The 14695-nt window shown below is 46.9% G+C and overlaps 1 protein-coding gene across 1 annotated transcript in view; it reads right to left on the bottom strand.

Moving 5' to 3' along the window:
- LOC105487835 (leucine rich repeat LGI family member 2) overlaps positions 1 to 4378 on the bottom strand; it is a 30095-nt gene extending 25717 nt beyond the window's left edge. The window contains exons 1-3 of the mRNA XM_011751460.2: positions 3929 to 4378; positions 1949 to 2020; positions 269 to 340 (exon numbers count right to left, since the gene is read on the bottom strand). Coding sequence (XP_011749762.1) covers positions 269 to 340; positions 1949 to 2020; positions 3929 to 4125 — 341 coding nt within the window. The 5' untranslated portion in view covers positions 4126 to 4378. The remainder of the gene's footprint in view (positions 1 to 268; positions 341 to 1948; positions 2021 to 3928) is intronic.
- Between the last annotated feature and the right edge of the window lie 10317 nt (positions 4379 to 14695).

Below are 14695 nucleotides of genomic sequence, written 5' to 3'. Positions count from 1 at the left end.
CTTACTACATGACAAATTAAATGTCAGCAGAGAATGAATATCTCTCCTTCTTTGTTTTGTCGCTCCCTCTTTGTCTCCAGCCTCCTCCTTCCCTAGCATGTTTGCAAGCAAGTAAACTACAGAAGGTCAGTGCTGAAAAGAGAATGGGGTATTCTCCATTTTCTCCACCCCTAAACCCTCGCAGAGATGCTGTTCCAGCACAGAAACCAATCCAGAAATTCTACCAAGATACCAAATGTTCAGCACATAGACAAAGCACAAAACTTACAGGTATTCAAGATGAAAAAGTCCAGCGAAAGCGTCATCCCGGATGATCGTGAATGAGTTAGAATTCAGCAATCTGAAAGTAAGAGACAGATTCCAATGCAGAGATGTAAAACTCGAGTCACATGGTGAAGCCATTTCTATTTCCTTTGCTACATTTTGATCTGTGGGCAAACATGAGCTCTTCTTAGTCTAAGGAGAACCCATTTGGTTGTAAGAAACCTGATTTTCACAGCCTGCTCTTAGAGACGATGGCAAGTAGATTCCTTTTGACCAGATTTTCTTGTCATCTCCAGAACTCCTTTCGAACCTGTGTGTCTCAGTAAATATGACCTGATGGCTATTACTTTAAAACATCATAATGCTCAGCACGACTAAACAGCCAGTGAACGCTTTATGGTACACAAGCAATCATAAAATTAGAGATCTAAAAAGATCTAATCCAAATCTATTTTTAGGAAAATATAAGCCCAGAGAAGCTAAGTGACTTGACCAAAGTCACACAGCTGCGACCCAGAAAAAACAAAAACCAGAAAAACCTTTTCTACTGTATTATACACTCCCATAAAAATAGTTTTTTTAAAAAAAAAGGTCGCTTAAGAAACTTTCAGAAGACTGTCACTACATAGTTTTCTATTTGAGTCATCACCCAAGTCTACTGGCAAAAGAATACCTAAAATTGTATTTCTATTATATGAAAAGTATATTTTAATAGCACTGCCATTTCTAAGAGGCCTCAGATTTTAAAATGTTAAGTATGATGTTAAAAGTAGGCATATAACATTTCAAGAACAAAAGTATCAAGAGTATGTTTATTTAGGATGAATTGTGATCTCCTATATTCCATTTATCCAAATTTTTCTAGAGCACATTGCTTGTTTTAATTTCAATCTGATCTCAGATTTAAGAAACCAACATAGATCAGGAGAATGAGGTGTGTACTCATACTTTGCCTGTCACTGGTTTGCTTTTGAAAACTGCTTTTTGGACATTTCTTTTCATCAGCAAACATTACCCAGCCTGGGTTACAGGGTACGACATGAGCATCACCACAGTGACTTGAACATCGCTCACAGAGAGGAGCTGGGATGAGGAATAGTTACGAGTGTGGGCTTTTGGCCCTGGACTAGAATCCTGGCTGTGATTTGGGGCAAGTTAGTTAACTTCCCTGAGCCTCAGTTTCCTTATCTATCAAATGGGATCATAAGCATGCCTTCATCCTACGGATGATGTGATGATGAAATAAAATTATGCAAGTAAGTTCATAGGATGCTGCCTGACTGGTTTAAGTTCTCAGCAAACTAAAAACACTCCTATTTCCAGAGTAACAGTAAGATTTTAAAATGAAGTTTTCTTTTATACTGAGGTGTTTGGGAAACAGTGCATTTAGGTGACGCAGGTCATGAGTCAATGCAATTACCTCCCCATTTACTAGATGTGGGTGTTGGGATCTACAATAAAGTCTTTGAAGAAAACAAGTATCCAACTAAGGAAAGAAAGCTGAGCAGAGAGCCTCAGTGCTTTGCTGGGGACATCACAGGGTAAATTAACACCATGAGGCAGCCATGGTCTCTTCCCGGAGCTGGGGTCCTTTAGGAAGGGCTGATACCAAAGGGGCAGAGACAGCAGTTCAAGGATGGCACCGCAGGGCCCCCACTATGCAGAGGGAACTTCCCATACTCACAGCAGCTGCAGGGAAGGCAGATGAGAAAACATTCGGTCCTTGATTTCTGAAAACGTCCCATTTACCAGGCTCCTATGGGCAAAAGATGAACAAAAGTAGGCCTCGGTTTCTTTCAGGAAGTGCCAGGCAGGGTGGGGGATTGACCTCTGCCTCCGCCTGTACTTCAAACCCTGACTCTCAGGAGTGAGGCAGAGCACAGTTGCCCAGGATCTTCCCCGGGGTAGGAACGAGGAGACAAGCCACTTCCCAATGAATCAGATCAATATGAAAACTGGTCTGAATAACAGAAACCTTTCCCATCAGCTCCTTCCACAGACATTATCTCGGGCAGTTTAAATCGATCCCTTCACTTCCTTTTCTTAACTACAGGAGGCCCTTGCCTGAAAATGGATAATCGCTTCACCTCTGCCCATGATTCTGTTTGTGTAGACACAGCGTTACTGTTGGCCTACGAAACGCTGGGGTAGGATTAAGCATTCCTCTTGGGAACCCATCTCTGAAAGACAGTCGGAGCACTTCTGATTAAATGCACCATGAAAGCCCTGGGGAAAAACTCACAGACACCTGAGCTCCCCTGTGTGGGGAGAGACAGTGCCATCTGCCAAATAAAACGGTCAACCAGGGGGCAAGATGCTTGGCTTTATTTCTGCCCCCAGGCCCCCTATCCTTTCTGGCCACAGCAGGATCTGAATATATTATTTCAGAATTCCTTTCAGTTCGCATGCAGGTCAATTAAGCAGCTGCTGGTCTGAAGGATTTAATAAGGGGAACTCTAATTTCTGGAATCCTCCATGTCACCCGACTTGGCAATATTAAGAATCAAAAATGTCCTCTGTTCCCACCAGCCAAACTCTTCTGACTTTCTATAAGTGCAAACGGGAACCCCCTCACTCCTGGGTCCAGGGCCCTACAATTTGCCTTGGGTGGGAGGCTGGGGAGCGTTGGACACAAGAAAGTATCTTGGGCACAAGCAACGTCACCTCGGGGATTCCCTGCCTCCACCACCGAATGGGCACCCAGACATCTTGGCCTGGAACAAGAGAGTGGTCCTAGCAGTAAAGATAAAGCCCAACAGCCCCTTCCACCGCCCTTATGAGAGCTGGTCATTTGGCTTGAGTGGCCAGGTGAGGGCAGGGTGAAAGCACCTCGGCAGGTGGCTACGTCATGTGAAGCCCTTTCCTGTCAGTTCTTCCTGCTGAAAAATGCAGCCGACACAACTGTGTGATGGCGAAAGGGGGCAAGAAGCCCTCCTGACCTCAGGGCAAGAAGAAAAGCTGATTTCAAAGCACTTGGTCACTGGGCTAGGCGCCCGATATGCCCCAAACCTCTGCCAAGCCTTCTGTGACCTCTCTTCCAGGCCACGTGGGGCGGACCCTCGGGCTCCCAGAGCCTGCATGCTTTGACCTCGGCCTTTTGTAACCTGCAACGTGGAGAAGTCGGGAGGAGGCCACGGGATGAACATTCGCCCCAGACCTGATGTGGGGCAGTAAGGCCTCACCCTTCCCAGTTTGCACTCAATCAGGTCGTGTTCAGCTGCTCCTATGCACGCCCCTGCACACACAACTTCAACCCGCAAACACACACACACATACACACACACCCTCTCAAACTTTAATGCACCCCTGAGTCTCCCGGGGACGTCAAACGCACACTCCAGGACTCCACTCCAAAGACTGCTTCAGAGCAGCGAGATTCTGCATTGGCACAAGCTTCCCCAGGTGAGTCTGATGCAGGTGGCCCGTGGGCCACACTCTGAGAAATACTGCCACTGGGACTTGTCTGGGTTTCCAGATTCTGGGGCTCAAGTTCTCACCATCCTCCCCGGGGCCAACACTCCACCCACGTCCCCCACCCAAAGGCAAACAAGGGGCCTGGGGAGTGGGTCAGGGTTGCGCTGCCCCGGCGCCAGAGGCAACTCCCTCGCGGCAGCGGACGCAGGGTGGGGCGGGGCGGGATGGGGGCTGGAGGGGTCCCACTCACAGGGAGCTGATGTCGCCCGGCACGATCCTGGGCACCCAGGAAGAGCCCACGCAGATGATGGACTCCTTGGTACAGCTGCAAGTGGCGGGGCAGCGCGCCAGCCGCCTCACCTGCGCGCTCCGCGGAATCAGGCACGCGGCGCCCAGCAGCAGCAGCAGCAGCCCGAGCGCCCCGCCGCCGCCTCTCCGCAGCGCCATGCCCAGTCCCGGCTCCCCGCCCGGGCCCCGACCCCCACCGTCGCGCCGCGCGCTCGGACCCGGCGCCGCTGCAGACCAGGGCGCCTCTCGCTGCTCTGCCGCCGCCGCTGCTGGTGAGGACGAGGGCGCCGCGGGTGTGGGAGGCCGAGCCGCAGCCGAGCAGCATGCTGGCCGCCACCCCCACTCGGCGCCCCCCCACCGGAGCCCGGGCTGCTGGGCGGCCGCCGCCGCTGCGCCCGCCGCACTCGCGCCTGCCTGACATCAGCACTCGCGCCCGCAGCCCCGCTCTGGCCAATGAATAATGCATGGCGGGGCCCGCCCCGCGGGGGAGGGGGTCAGCGCCGCCCCCATGGCGCCCCACCCGGCCACCACCTCGCCACCCCCTCCCGCCCCGGGCCGGGCGCGGGGACAGAGGGAAAAGTTGGGTGACCTTGGGGGAGGGGCCAAACCCAGCGGAGACCCCCGTCGGGGCCTGGCTGAGCGGTGGAGGATCCGATGCCTGCAATCCCTCCAGGGGTATAATCTGGGGAGGGCACTGGGTTCCCTTCAGGCAAATAATGAATAAAGTCGGAGCGGGGAGTGTGGAGAACCGGCTTGGTTACTGGGGAGGGAGGCAGCCGTAGGTGCTTTGAAGAGGAGAGACTTTTGAGCAGCCTTTAATAATTTTGAAGTGCATGCTGCCAGTGGGGTCAGCGGGGATGTCTTTGCTTGCCTTCTGCGGTGGGGCAGTGAGGTCTGGCTCCCGTTTCCACAGCACCAGGGGTTACTGAAGCCAGCCAGCCTTCCCCATAGGAGGAACGTGGGGAAGCAAAGCCGCTGCAGCCTGCACGCCCGGCGCTCTGGGCCCTGCCTGCTGCCTGCTAAAGAGCTGGAAAGCCCCGGAAAGTTTCCCCTTGCTCAGCTGCCCACGGGCCACCCCACCCGCCCCAGTCAGAGGAGGGTTAGTAGGGATTGAGGGTGTGATACATCCTAGCCACTGTGATTTTAATCTCCTAACCCTTTGAGGCAGGTCCTGCTTGTATCCTTAATTTACTGATGAGGCTGCTGACGTCCAGAAAGCATCCTGACTGGCTGGTGGTCCAGCAGCTCCTGGCTGGGCAGGATGGGGCTCGGAGCCTTGAAGGGCCACATTAACCGGGCCCTCCTGAGCCCCTCTTCATCTCCGTAAGTTTGAAGCAATGAGCTGAAATCTTAACACAGGTAGTGTGCGGCTGAGGAAATCAAAGAAAATGGCTAAAGCAGAAGCAAAGGAATGTCTAATAGCCTGAACTGCTCGGAGAAGGGAATCACAGCACCACTGTCCAGCTGCAAACCAAAGAAAAGCATTGCGGATGCTAAAACCTACTCTGAAAAGGCAGTATCCAATGAAAAAATAGGAATCATACTATTGCTTCTTCAGCAATTACTGTTGGTGATCCGCTGACAAGATCCATGAGGACAGTATCAGGCTGGCTGCTGTGGGAGGGAACAAAGGAACAGCTCCTGTCCTCAGGGAGCTTAAAGTCTAACTGGACAGACAAACCTAAAAGAGTAACTACACCGGCTACATGGGGGTCACAGACTGACCAAAAGAGGTTCAGGAATTGAAAGCGAGCTTTGTGTAGGCAACTTCATGGAGGGAGTTAGACATTCCCTGCTAGTGGCCATGTATCCAGCACCAGGCATCAGTGCAAACCAGTCTGCATTTATCATCATTTAATTCTTGCATCTGTCCTGAGAAATGGGTCCTCCCATTTTATGGATGGGAACATTGAGCTCAGAGAAGTTTTTATCTTGCCCAAGGTCACACAAGACATGGCCGGGGGGATCATACTCCACAACTGGCTGCTCTGTCTAACCCTGGCTGCTGTGTCTAACCCTCGCTGCTGTGTGGGCATGCATTTCACAAATACTTTACTCAGCAAGCCCCAGTGTTAGGTGCTGAGGACACAGACCACAGCCTGGGGAGGGCGACAGACATGCAGACCCACTATCATGGATGTGTGTGCTACGCACCTGTAAGACGTTTGCCTTAAGAGGGACGGGCTACTGCTCTATAGAGCAGAGGACGGGAGGCTTCTCAAACACAGCACTCCCTGCTGACTCAGGAAAAGAAAATCTATTTCTCACCTGTGAGTGAGAGCCGGGGGTGACAGGGCGGCGTAGCTAAATGCTGGCCCCAGGACTAGACCGGTTGGTTTGCATCCCAGCCTGCCACTTACTGCTGTGTAAATGTGTAATCCCAGCCTGCCACTTACTGCTGTGCACGTTGTGATCTTTCTAAACCTCAATTTCCTCACCTGTAAACAAGAGGTTGTTGTAACCACGTTTGGGGGTTAAATGAGATCGAGAAAGTAAAGCACTTAGTACCACAAAGGAGGCACTGGGCGTTTGAGCAGAGTTTTATGTGACTAGATTGTAGGGAAGTGATGGGGAGAGGACTATGGAGGGAGATGGGTTTTCCTGACTTCTGTGCTTCCATTGTAATCAAAGTCAGAGTCACCGTCTTGTATTGTGGTTCTCAATTGCGGATAATTCAGGGGACACTTGGCCATGTCTGGAGATATTTGGGGTGGGTGCCCCTGGCGTCTAATGTGTAGAGGCTGAGGACGCTACTAAATATCTTGCAGTACTCAGCAAGAACGATCCAGGCCAAAATGTTGCTAGAGCCAAGGTTGAGAGAGCCCGGCTTAGTGTTCTGGAAAGACCCTTGGCATGAGGAATTCCAGAGAAGCAGATTGTAAGCCAGGTTCATCAGTCACAAGCAAACCTTCTTGGTTATGTTAGTCCCATCTCTAGCTCCTATTTTTTTCATCTATAAAATGGGGATAAAGAGCCCTTCTGTACCTTTTCCTAAATAAATGTGACATATCATCATTGTTACTAACCTTGACTTCCCCAAGCTAGAGCTAGCTCCAGCCCACCCTCTCCAACCCCAAAATCTAAAAAGTTCCTGATAGGAGTGATGCAGAGGGTAGGCTGGAGTAGCATAGCTGGCAGAGTTAGTATTTGTTTCGGCTCTGCTAGAGACACTAAGTAAGTGAGTGCTTGTAAATTATAAGGCGCAGTTTATAAATTAAAATATAAAAATGGAAATGCAGATTACTTTGGTGGTGTTCCAAGTTCCTCAGCAGTTTAAATAAAAAAAACTTAATAGACAATCAGAGAGACACAATCTGTTTCAGGAAATAGCAAGAGTTTTTGAAAATGTAAAAATCCTTCTTCAGATGTACACTTACTCAAGCTATGTCTTTATGACATGAATAACACACGTTCCTACAGTGGCTGAAACGGTGCTGGCTGGAGTGGCCTTCTCTAAAGTCTCAAACAGGTTCTACTTTATATGATTGCATGTGTTGGCAGCTCAAAATGGCATTCATTCATGCATTCATGTACCCTCACGTTCAGTTACTTGTCAGTTCATTCTGTCAGTATTAACTGAGAACCTACTCTGTGCTGTGCATCCATAATAAAACAATGGGCAAGACAGATATGATCCCCACCTTCATTGCAGACAGATATTAAATTAAAAGAATGCATAAATGAGTAAGCAATTGCAAATTTTGATAGAGCCTATGAAGGAAGAGAAGAGGGGAGACCTAATTTAGGTGTGTATTAGTCCATTTTCATGCTGCTGATAAAGACATACTGGCGACTGGGTAATTTATAAAGAAAAATAATTTTGATGGACTCACAGTTCCACATGGCCTCACGCGGAGGCCTCACAATCATGGCGGAAGGTGAAAGGCATGTCTTACATGGTGGCAGACAAGAGAAAATGAGAGCCAAGTAAAAGGGATTTCTCCTTATAAAATCATCAGATCTTGTGAGACTTATTCACTACCACAAGAACACTGTGGGGGAAACCGCCACACTGTTGATCCAATTATCTCCCACCAGGTCCCTCCCACAACATGTGGGAATTATGGGAGCTACAATTAAAGATGAGATTTGGGTGGGGACACAGCCAAACCACATCAGGATGATGAAAGCCCATCTGAGAACTTAGCTGAGTGCTTTGAGATGAGGAAGGGCAGGCAAGTGCAGGAGGGCAGTAAGCAGAGACTAAGGGAGGGGTGGAGCAGGCAGAAAGCATGGGATGTGTGAAGTCACTAGGACCAGAACATGCTGAGTGCATGTAAGGATCTGAATGCAGGCCAGTGTGGCCAGAGCATGGAGAGTGAGGGAGAGGAAGAGATGAAATGAGGTCTGAAAGGTAGAAAGAAACTAAATCATGCAGGACCTTGTAGGCCAAGGCAAAGAGCCTGCATGTTGTTCTAAATGTCAGAGGCCACTGAAGGACATCAGTCAGAGAAGCGGCATGCTATCCTTTATACTTCAGAGCAGTTATTTCTGACTGCTGAGTAGAGAATGGGAACTAGTTCCGTTGAACTAGTCCTGGTAAGAGATGATGGCAACTGGGACTTGACTGCTGGCAGAGAAGAGTGGATGTGGACTCAAGATGTATCTTAAAGGAAGGATCAGCAAGACTAGCTGCTGGTTTAATTTAGGAGGGAGGTGGAAAGAAATGGCAAGAATGCCTCCCAGGTTTTGCCTGAAGCCAGTGGGTGGATGGAGGTGCCATTTCTTAAGATAAGAAAGTCTAGAAGAGGAGAGGGTTTGGCTGGAAGAGAAATATTAAGAGATTGGTCTTGGGGATGTTGAGTTTTAGACGTCCATGAGGCATCCATGTGCAGATGTTGAGTTGGCAGCTAGAAGGCCAGTGAGGATAGGAAGGGAGAGATGGGTGGAGGTGGATGGGAAATCTTCAGACCAAAGGCTAATCCCTGATTCCCTCTTGGTAAGCCCTCAATGTAACATTGGTTGATTGAATGAATGAATGACATTTCAGAAATACAGACATTAGAGGGACAATGTCTCTCAGGTGCAATCAGTAAGAAGCAACAGAAATCTTACAGAAGAATGTGACTGAGAATATCACAGTTTGGGGATTCCATTTTAAGACCAAAAATAGGCTTTAAACTCTACACCAAACTGTGAATCTTGTAAGAATCTCAGATACCACATCAGGCTGCTTATCCTCCCTCTCTTCTCCTACTCCCCATTTTCCAAGCTAACTTTATCCCCACCCCCTACCTGGTCTTCTTACCAGAGATAGAAACTTTGGAAAGCCTCCACTAACGTCTAGTACTTCTAACTCTGATGCTTGCTGTAACAACTAAAACAAAATTATTCATCCAAATCTCAAGGGCACTTGGCTTGAATGGCTACAAATGAGATTCCTTGGGGTGAAAAAGAAAAAAGTTATTGTCCGTTTTTTAAAAATCAGGGTATGTCAATCCCTTCTCGACCATATCACCCTAACGGGCTATTCTTGTGGTTGGCTGCTGACCAAATGTAGATCCTGTTTCTGGCTTCCCACCATTTGTTTTCTTCATAAACTCAGTGGGTGTCACAAGTCTAGAACTCATTTGGAATCTATCCCTGATTGGCCTCTTAGATTGCATCATGTTCTTGAAGAGCTGCCTGTGGATATCTTAGTTAGATTCCTAAATCAGCCCAAAGGCCCTCAGGACCCTGGCATTGGTTTCTGGTGACCTTTGTTACCTACTCCCCATTACCAGTGTAATGTGCCTGTGGGATTTTTGTTACCCTGCACCAGCTTCCCCTTCTCATGACAACAGGGCATGACTTTCCTTTGGAGAGAATCACTCCTCCTCAGGGTTCAGTCTATGTGGCTCACTTGATGAATACCTTCATCTCCAAGAAGTATACATGTCATCTAGACTAGAGCGTTCCAGAATATTCCATTCTCCCAGCCACACTGAGTGGTTTAGAGATAAACACACCACCCAACTGGAACAACCAGGGCTAACAAAACTCCTTAACAGGACTTTTTCTCTCTCCAACTTCGTAATGTTCTTTCCATCCTCTTTGTTAAGGGGGTTTAGAAATTCTGCTCCTCTCCCCTTTATGTCATCTCTTTTTTTCTTGATCAATACCGTCAGAGTTTTGTCGATTTTATTAGTTTTCTCCAGGAATCAAGTTACGCCTTTGTTGCTTTTCTGTATTCTATCTTGGTTTTCTATTTCATTACTACATGCTTTTATCTTTCTCATTCTTTTCTTTTACTTATTCTGAAGTTCTGTACTGTGCAAAAAAAAGTTAATCAGAATCTTTTATTATGCTTTTTTATTTTATACTTTATTTATGTTTACAAGACAGAATGCCTTTATCTGTGTTCCTAGTTCTAGGAGAATGCGCCCAGTCTGTGAGGTCACAGAGAGTGAGTCTGTGAGTAAAGTCAACCCCCTAAGACAAGCACAGTTTTCTATATAACAAACTTTCAGTCTCAACTTTACAAGTAACATAATAACTTTATGAGAAATCTCTTTACTCTTCTTAGCAAACAGACTTAGCAGAAATTCTACTTTAGGCGAACGAGTTGTGGAATAAGCAGAGATTTAACTTAAATTTATAATAAGGGGTCTGTAAATATCCTCTAAGCTCTTCTGTTATCCACAAACCATGGTTAATCCAACGCTTTGCATTCTGAAAGGTCTTATATCCTCTCAAGATTTTTGCTATTCAAGACTGTGGCCTCTGGTCTCAACTTAATTTTAATCAAGGCTAAATTAAATATATTTGGGATTTATAATTTTTCTGTTCCTTAGCATCTGAGTTACTCTGTGGTCTCATGCCCTCTGTTCAACCTACCCTAGCTCACATCAAAATGTCTTCTGGAAAAAGTGTCCAAAATGCATCCACATTTAATCCCATGACTGCCTGCTTATTGGGTTAGACTTCCCAGGGATGTTTGTGTTTGAATATAGCTCTCAGACTTAAACTAATCACCATGGAGGGAATTTCTGAATTCCTAAAATCAGAACGTGGACAAAGGATTCCACTGCTACCTACGGGCCTGGCTGTGGGTCCCTCCTCTTCGATTCACCTACATCTTATAGGAAGGATTGCTCAGAAGACAAGCAGGCATAGCTCATCTTCAGAACTCACCCCCATGCCTCCCTTTCCAAAGCTCACCAACTGAGAAGGTGGTGCAGTGAAGGAGCATGGCCTGTGTTGTCACAGGGCGTGATTTGAATCTCAGTTTCACCAGTTCTAAGGCCTTGATTTCTTCTGCAAATGGGAGAGGACAATGGACATCAGCTTGGATTGCTTGAAGGATGAAGTCAGTTGAAAAATGTGAACATTCTTATAAGCAGCACAAATTAGTTAACTAAATGGTTAGCTAGTTGGTCTCTCCCTGTTTATTGAGAGCCACAAATCACTATAGATATAGATATGGATGTGGATAAGATATGGATATGGACATGGATGGATGGACAGATAGGTAGATGATAGACAGATAGATAGATAGATAGATAGATAGATAGATAGATAGACAGTAGACAGACAGATAGATATAGCTAAATATATATAGAGAGAAGATAAAGATATTCTCAAGAAGCTTAAAATGTACCAAGAAAATAAAACTCTTCTATGTCAAAACAGCCTCCTAGAGCCTCAGAAGTGTTTTAGTTTTTCTCCAACACTTTCCACAATCCCAAGAGACAGTATCTGTGAATTTCTCTGAAAGCTGGGGAGCTTAGTTTAATTGTTCAGCAAGTATTTCCTGAGCAGCTCCCATGGCCAGGCACTGTGCTAGATTGTAGGAGTCCACTGGTGAACAAGGCGACTCTTGCTGCCTTCAGCCTGCCCTGCACATGCAACAATTCCAGGTGTACCTCTTACATTCTGGGATTAGCAGCCCCCAGGCCATTAGGCAGTGTCTTGGGAGCCCAGCCCAAGGACAAGATGTGGGAGACTCCAGCATACTCAATCACCACTGCCCTTCCACCAGGACAAGGCCAGACCCGTCACTGTGCTGAGATAAATCTCTATCCCTTAAACAAACCTCATGACTCTTTGTTCTCGATTGTTACAAGGACATTGCAGCCTAGAATTTATGTGGCTCCTGAAGACTGCTAATTTGGTGGGAGAGTGGGTGATCTATCACTTGAGGAGGGGCAACGGGGTGTGTCTGTTGGCCCAAATGCTGACACGCAGGAGCAGTCATTTCAAGGAGAGGACAGTTGTAAATCCCAAGTCTGTCACCAGTAGGCTGTCTTAGCTCATGTCAGACAAGGGCTCTCCCTCTGCTATACATAAACTTCTGGGAGAGTTCCTATCTCCAGCATCTCTATGTTGCGATATTCACCTTCCCTGGAAGGAGAAGTCGAGTAGCCCTTAAGGTTACAATATTATCTGATATTCATCTAGCGGTTTTCTAGGTTACAAGGTTTTTTCATCTCTATTATCTCTATTGCAGCTCACATAACCCTGGAACAGAAGTTTTCACAGGAAGAAACTGAGGCTTGGACAGGTTATGTGATCAGGTAGCCAATGTCATCATGTCATCGACTATAGTGGTTGGAGTTGTCCTATTCTATCAACAAAGCTGCTGGAGAATACTGAGGAGGGAAAAAGAGTATCAATGCTTTCCACAAAGTTCTAGAAGGTAGAAGCCTTATCATTCCTTCCACCATCTAACCCCAAATTATTTGAAGGCATCTCTTTGATGTTGGAATATCATTCAAAAGCAATCTTAAATATGACCATTCTTCAGGCCCTCAGAGGGAGAGTCTTCATGACTTGCAGACACACATGAATTCCAAGATGAACCTGTCCAAATATCCCTTGAGGCACCAGCTGAGTGCAAAAGGGGGCATGGAGAATGGAAGCCCTCTGCAAATTCCTCCTTGATCCAAATGAGACCTGGCAAGAGACAAGCTTTCCCAAGAGCCAAGAGAGAATCACTGGATGTTGACAATGGCAGACAGTAGAAAAGACACAGTCACCCCTGGATATCAGGGATAATCCTGGAGCCTCCAGACCAGCAAAAGGCCAGCTGGAAAAACTGCCCAGCCTCTTGCACATTCCTCCCCACTCTAGTATGAGCCATGGCAGCTTCCTGGGGAGTACAATCCAAGACAGCCCTATTTATTTTTATCTTTTATCCTCTGAGAAAAATAATAGGATTCATCAATAATGTCTTATGTTTAGACTCATTTGGGAAATCAAGAAGTTTGCCACGGGAACAGTATTCTCTTTGATCGATTTTGCTACAGTATCATATTTTGGACAATGTAATTACAGCTGGATTCCCCCAGCAAAACCAAAGGACTCTGGGTGTCCTTCTGGTATATGGGCAGCCCAGGCCACTGGACAAGGCTTCTGATGGCCATATGCCTGGTGCTGTCAGATCAGCTCAATATTCTATGTTTCTTCACCTGCTGTAAATGAGCACTGCTCCTGGAAAATGAGGTCAGTCTTCCTCCTGGCTCTTTCCAAGCTCCCTGGAGACACTGGTCTGCAGTGGTGTGCTTTTTGGGATTTTGGGGAATGAGAGGCTGAGCTGGTATTGACAGTGCAAAAGCCTTATTAGGAAGTACACCAAGGAAAGAAAAAGAGGAGAAGCACTGCAGACTGGATAAAGTCCCTACCAGCCCAGCAGGGAGCTCCGAAGCAGAAATTGCTTGCGAGAGGAATCCCACATCCAGGGGGAGAGGCTGGGCCCTTGTACCATGGTCTTGCTTAGTTACAGGACCAGGGTTCCCTTGCTCCCTGCAAACTGAGGAAAATCCAGAGGAGTGAACAGCTGGAGACGGTGAGCTAAGCACACTCTCAGTCGCTGTGCAGCCAGTCTTTTCATGAAGAGATCTGAGCTGCGATTCTCCAGGTCTGCTACAAATGGTGAGAACGATATTTGGGCTTGGCCAGAGGACATGAGCTCAGAGGATCTCAGTCAAAGCTGTTACAGATCTCCAGGCCTTTCTAGACCCAAAAGAATATTTACAGTGATTTCTCCCTAGAAATTCACTGCTTAACAGGAGTTCATAACTGCCTCTTATTGAATTTTATTCTTTCCTACTTCACTAGCTAATTCAATAAACATCTACTGAGCATTTTCAATCTATATCTATTGAACCCCTTGAAAATGGTAAACCCTGAGTGAAGGGTTGAAGCTACAAAGATTCCTGAGGCTTATGACCTCCTCTCTGAGGGCTTACTTCTGCAACAGATAAATATGGTGTGCAAATAGCTGAAGAAATCCAAGAAAGCTTGGGACAATTGCTATTGAAAAGAAAGACATTTGGGCTTGATCAGTTGACAAAAACTGAAAGAAACTCACTAGAAGTTGTCACAGAAAATCTTCAGGTCTTTCTGGCTAGACCCAAGAGACAATTAGCAGTAATTTTTCCCTTTTTTTCTTCCTTCCTTCCTTCCTTCCTTCCTTCCTTCCTTCCTTCCTTCCTTCCTTCCTTCCTTCCTTCCTTTCTTTTTCTTTTTCCTTTCTTCCTTCCTTGTCCTCTTTCTTTCTTCCTTCCTTCCTTCCTTCCTCTCTGTCTCTCTCTTTCTTCCTTTGTGTGTGTGTGTGTGTGTGTGTGTGTGTGTGTGTGTGTGTGTGAGAGATAGGGTCTTACTCTGTTGCCCAGGCTGGAGCACAGCAGCACAAGCATAGCTCACTGCAGCCTCGACCTCCTGGCCTCAAGCAAACTTCCTCCCTCAGCCTCCCAAAATGCTGGGATTACAGCAGTGAGCCATTGTGTCAGCCCATTTTGCTTATAAA

The sequence above is a fragment of the Macaca nemestrina genome, chromosome 3 (genome assembly GCF_043159975.1).
Source record: "Macaca nemestrina isolate mMacNem1 chromosome 3, mMacNem.hap1, whole genome shotgun sequence".
In the NCBI taxonomy this organism is placed as follows: domain Eukaryota; kingdom Metazoa; phylum Chordata; class Mammalia; order Primates; family Cercopithecidae; genus Macaca; species Macaca nemestrina.
This window is presented reverse-complemented; position numbering and strand designations above follow the sequence as displayed.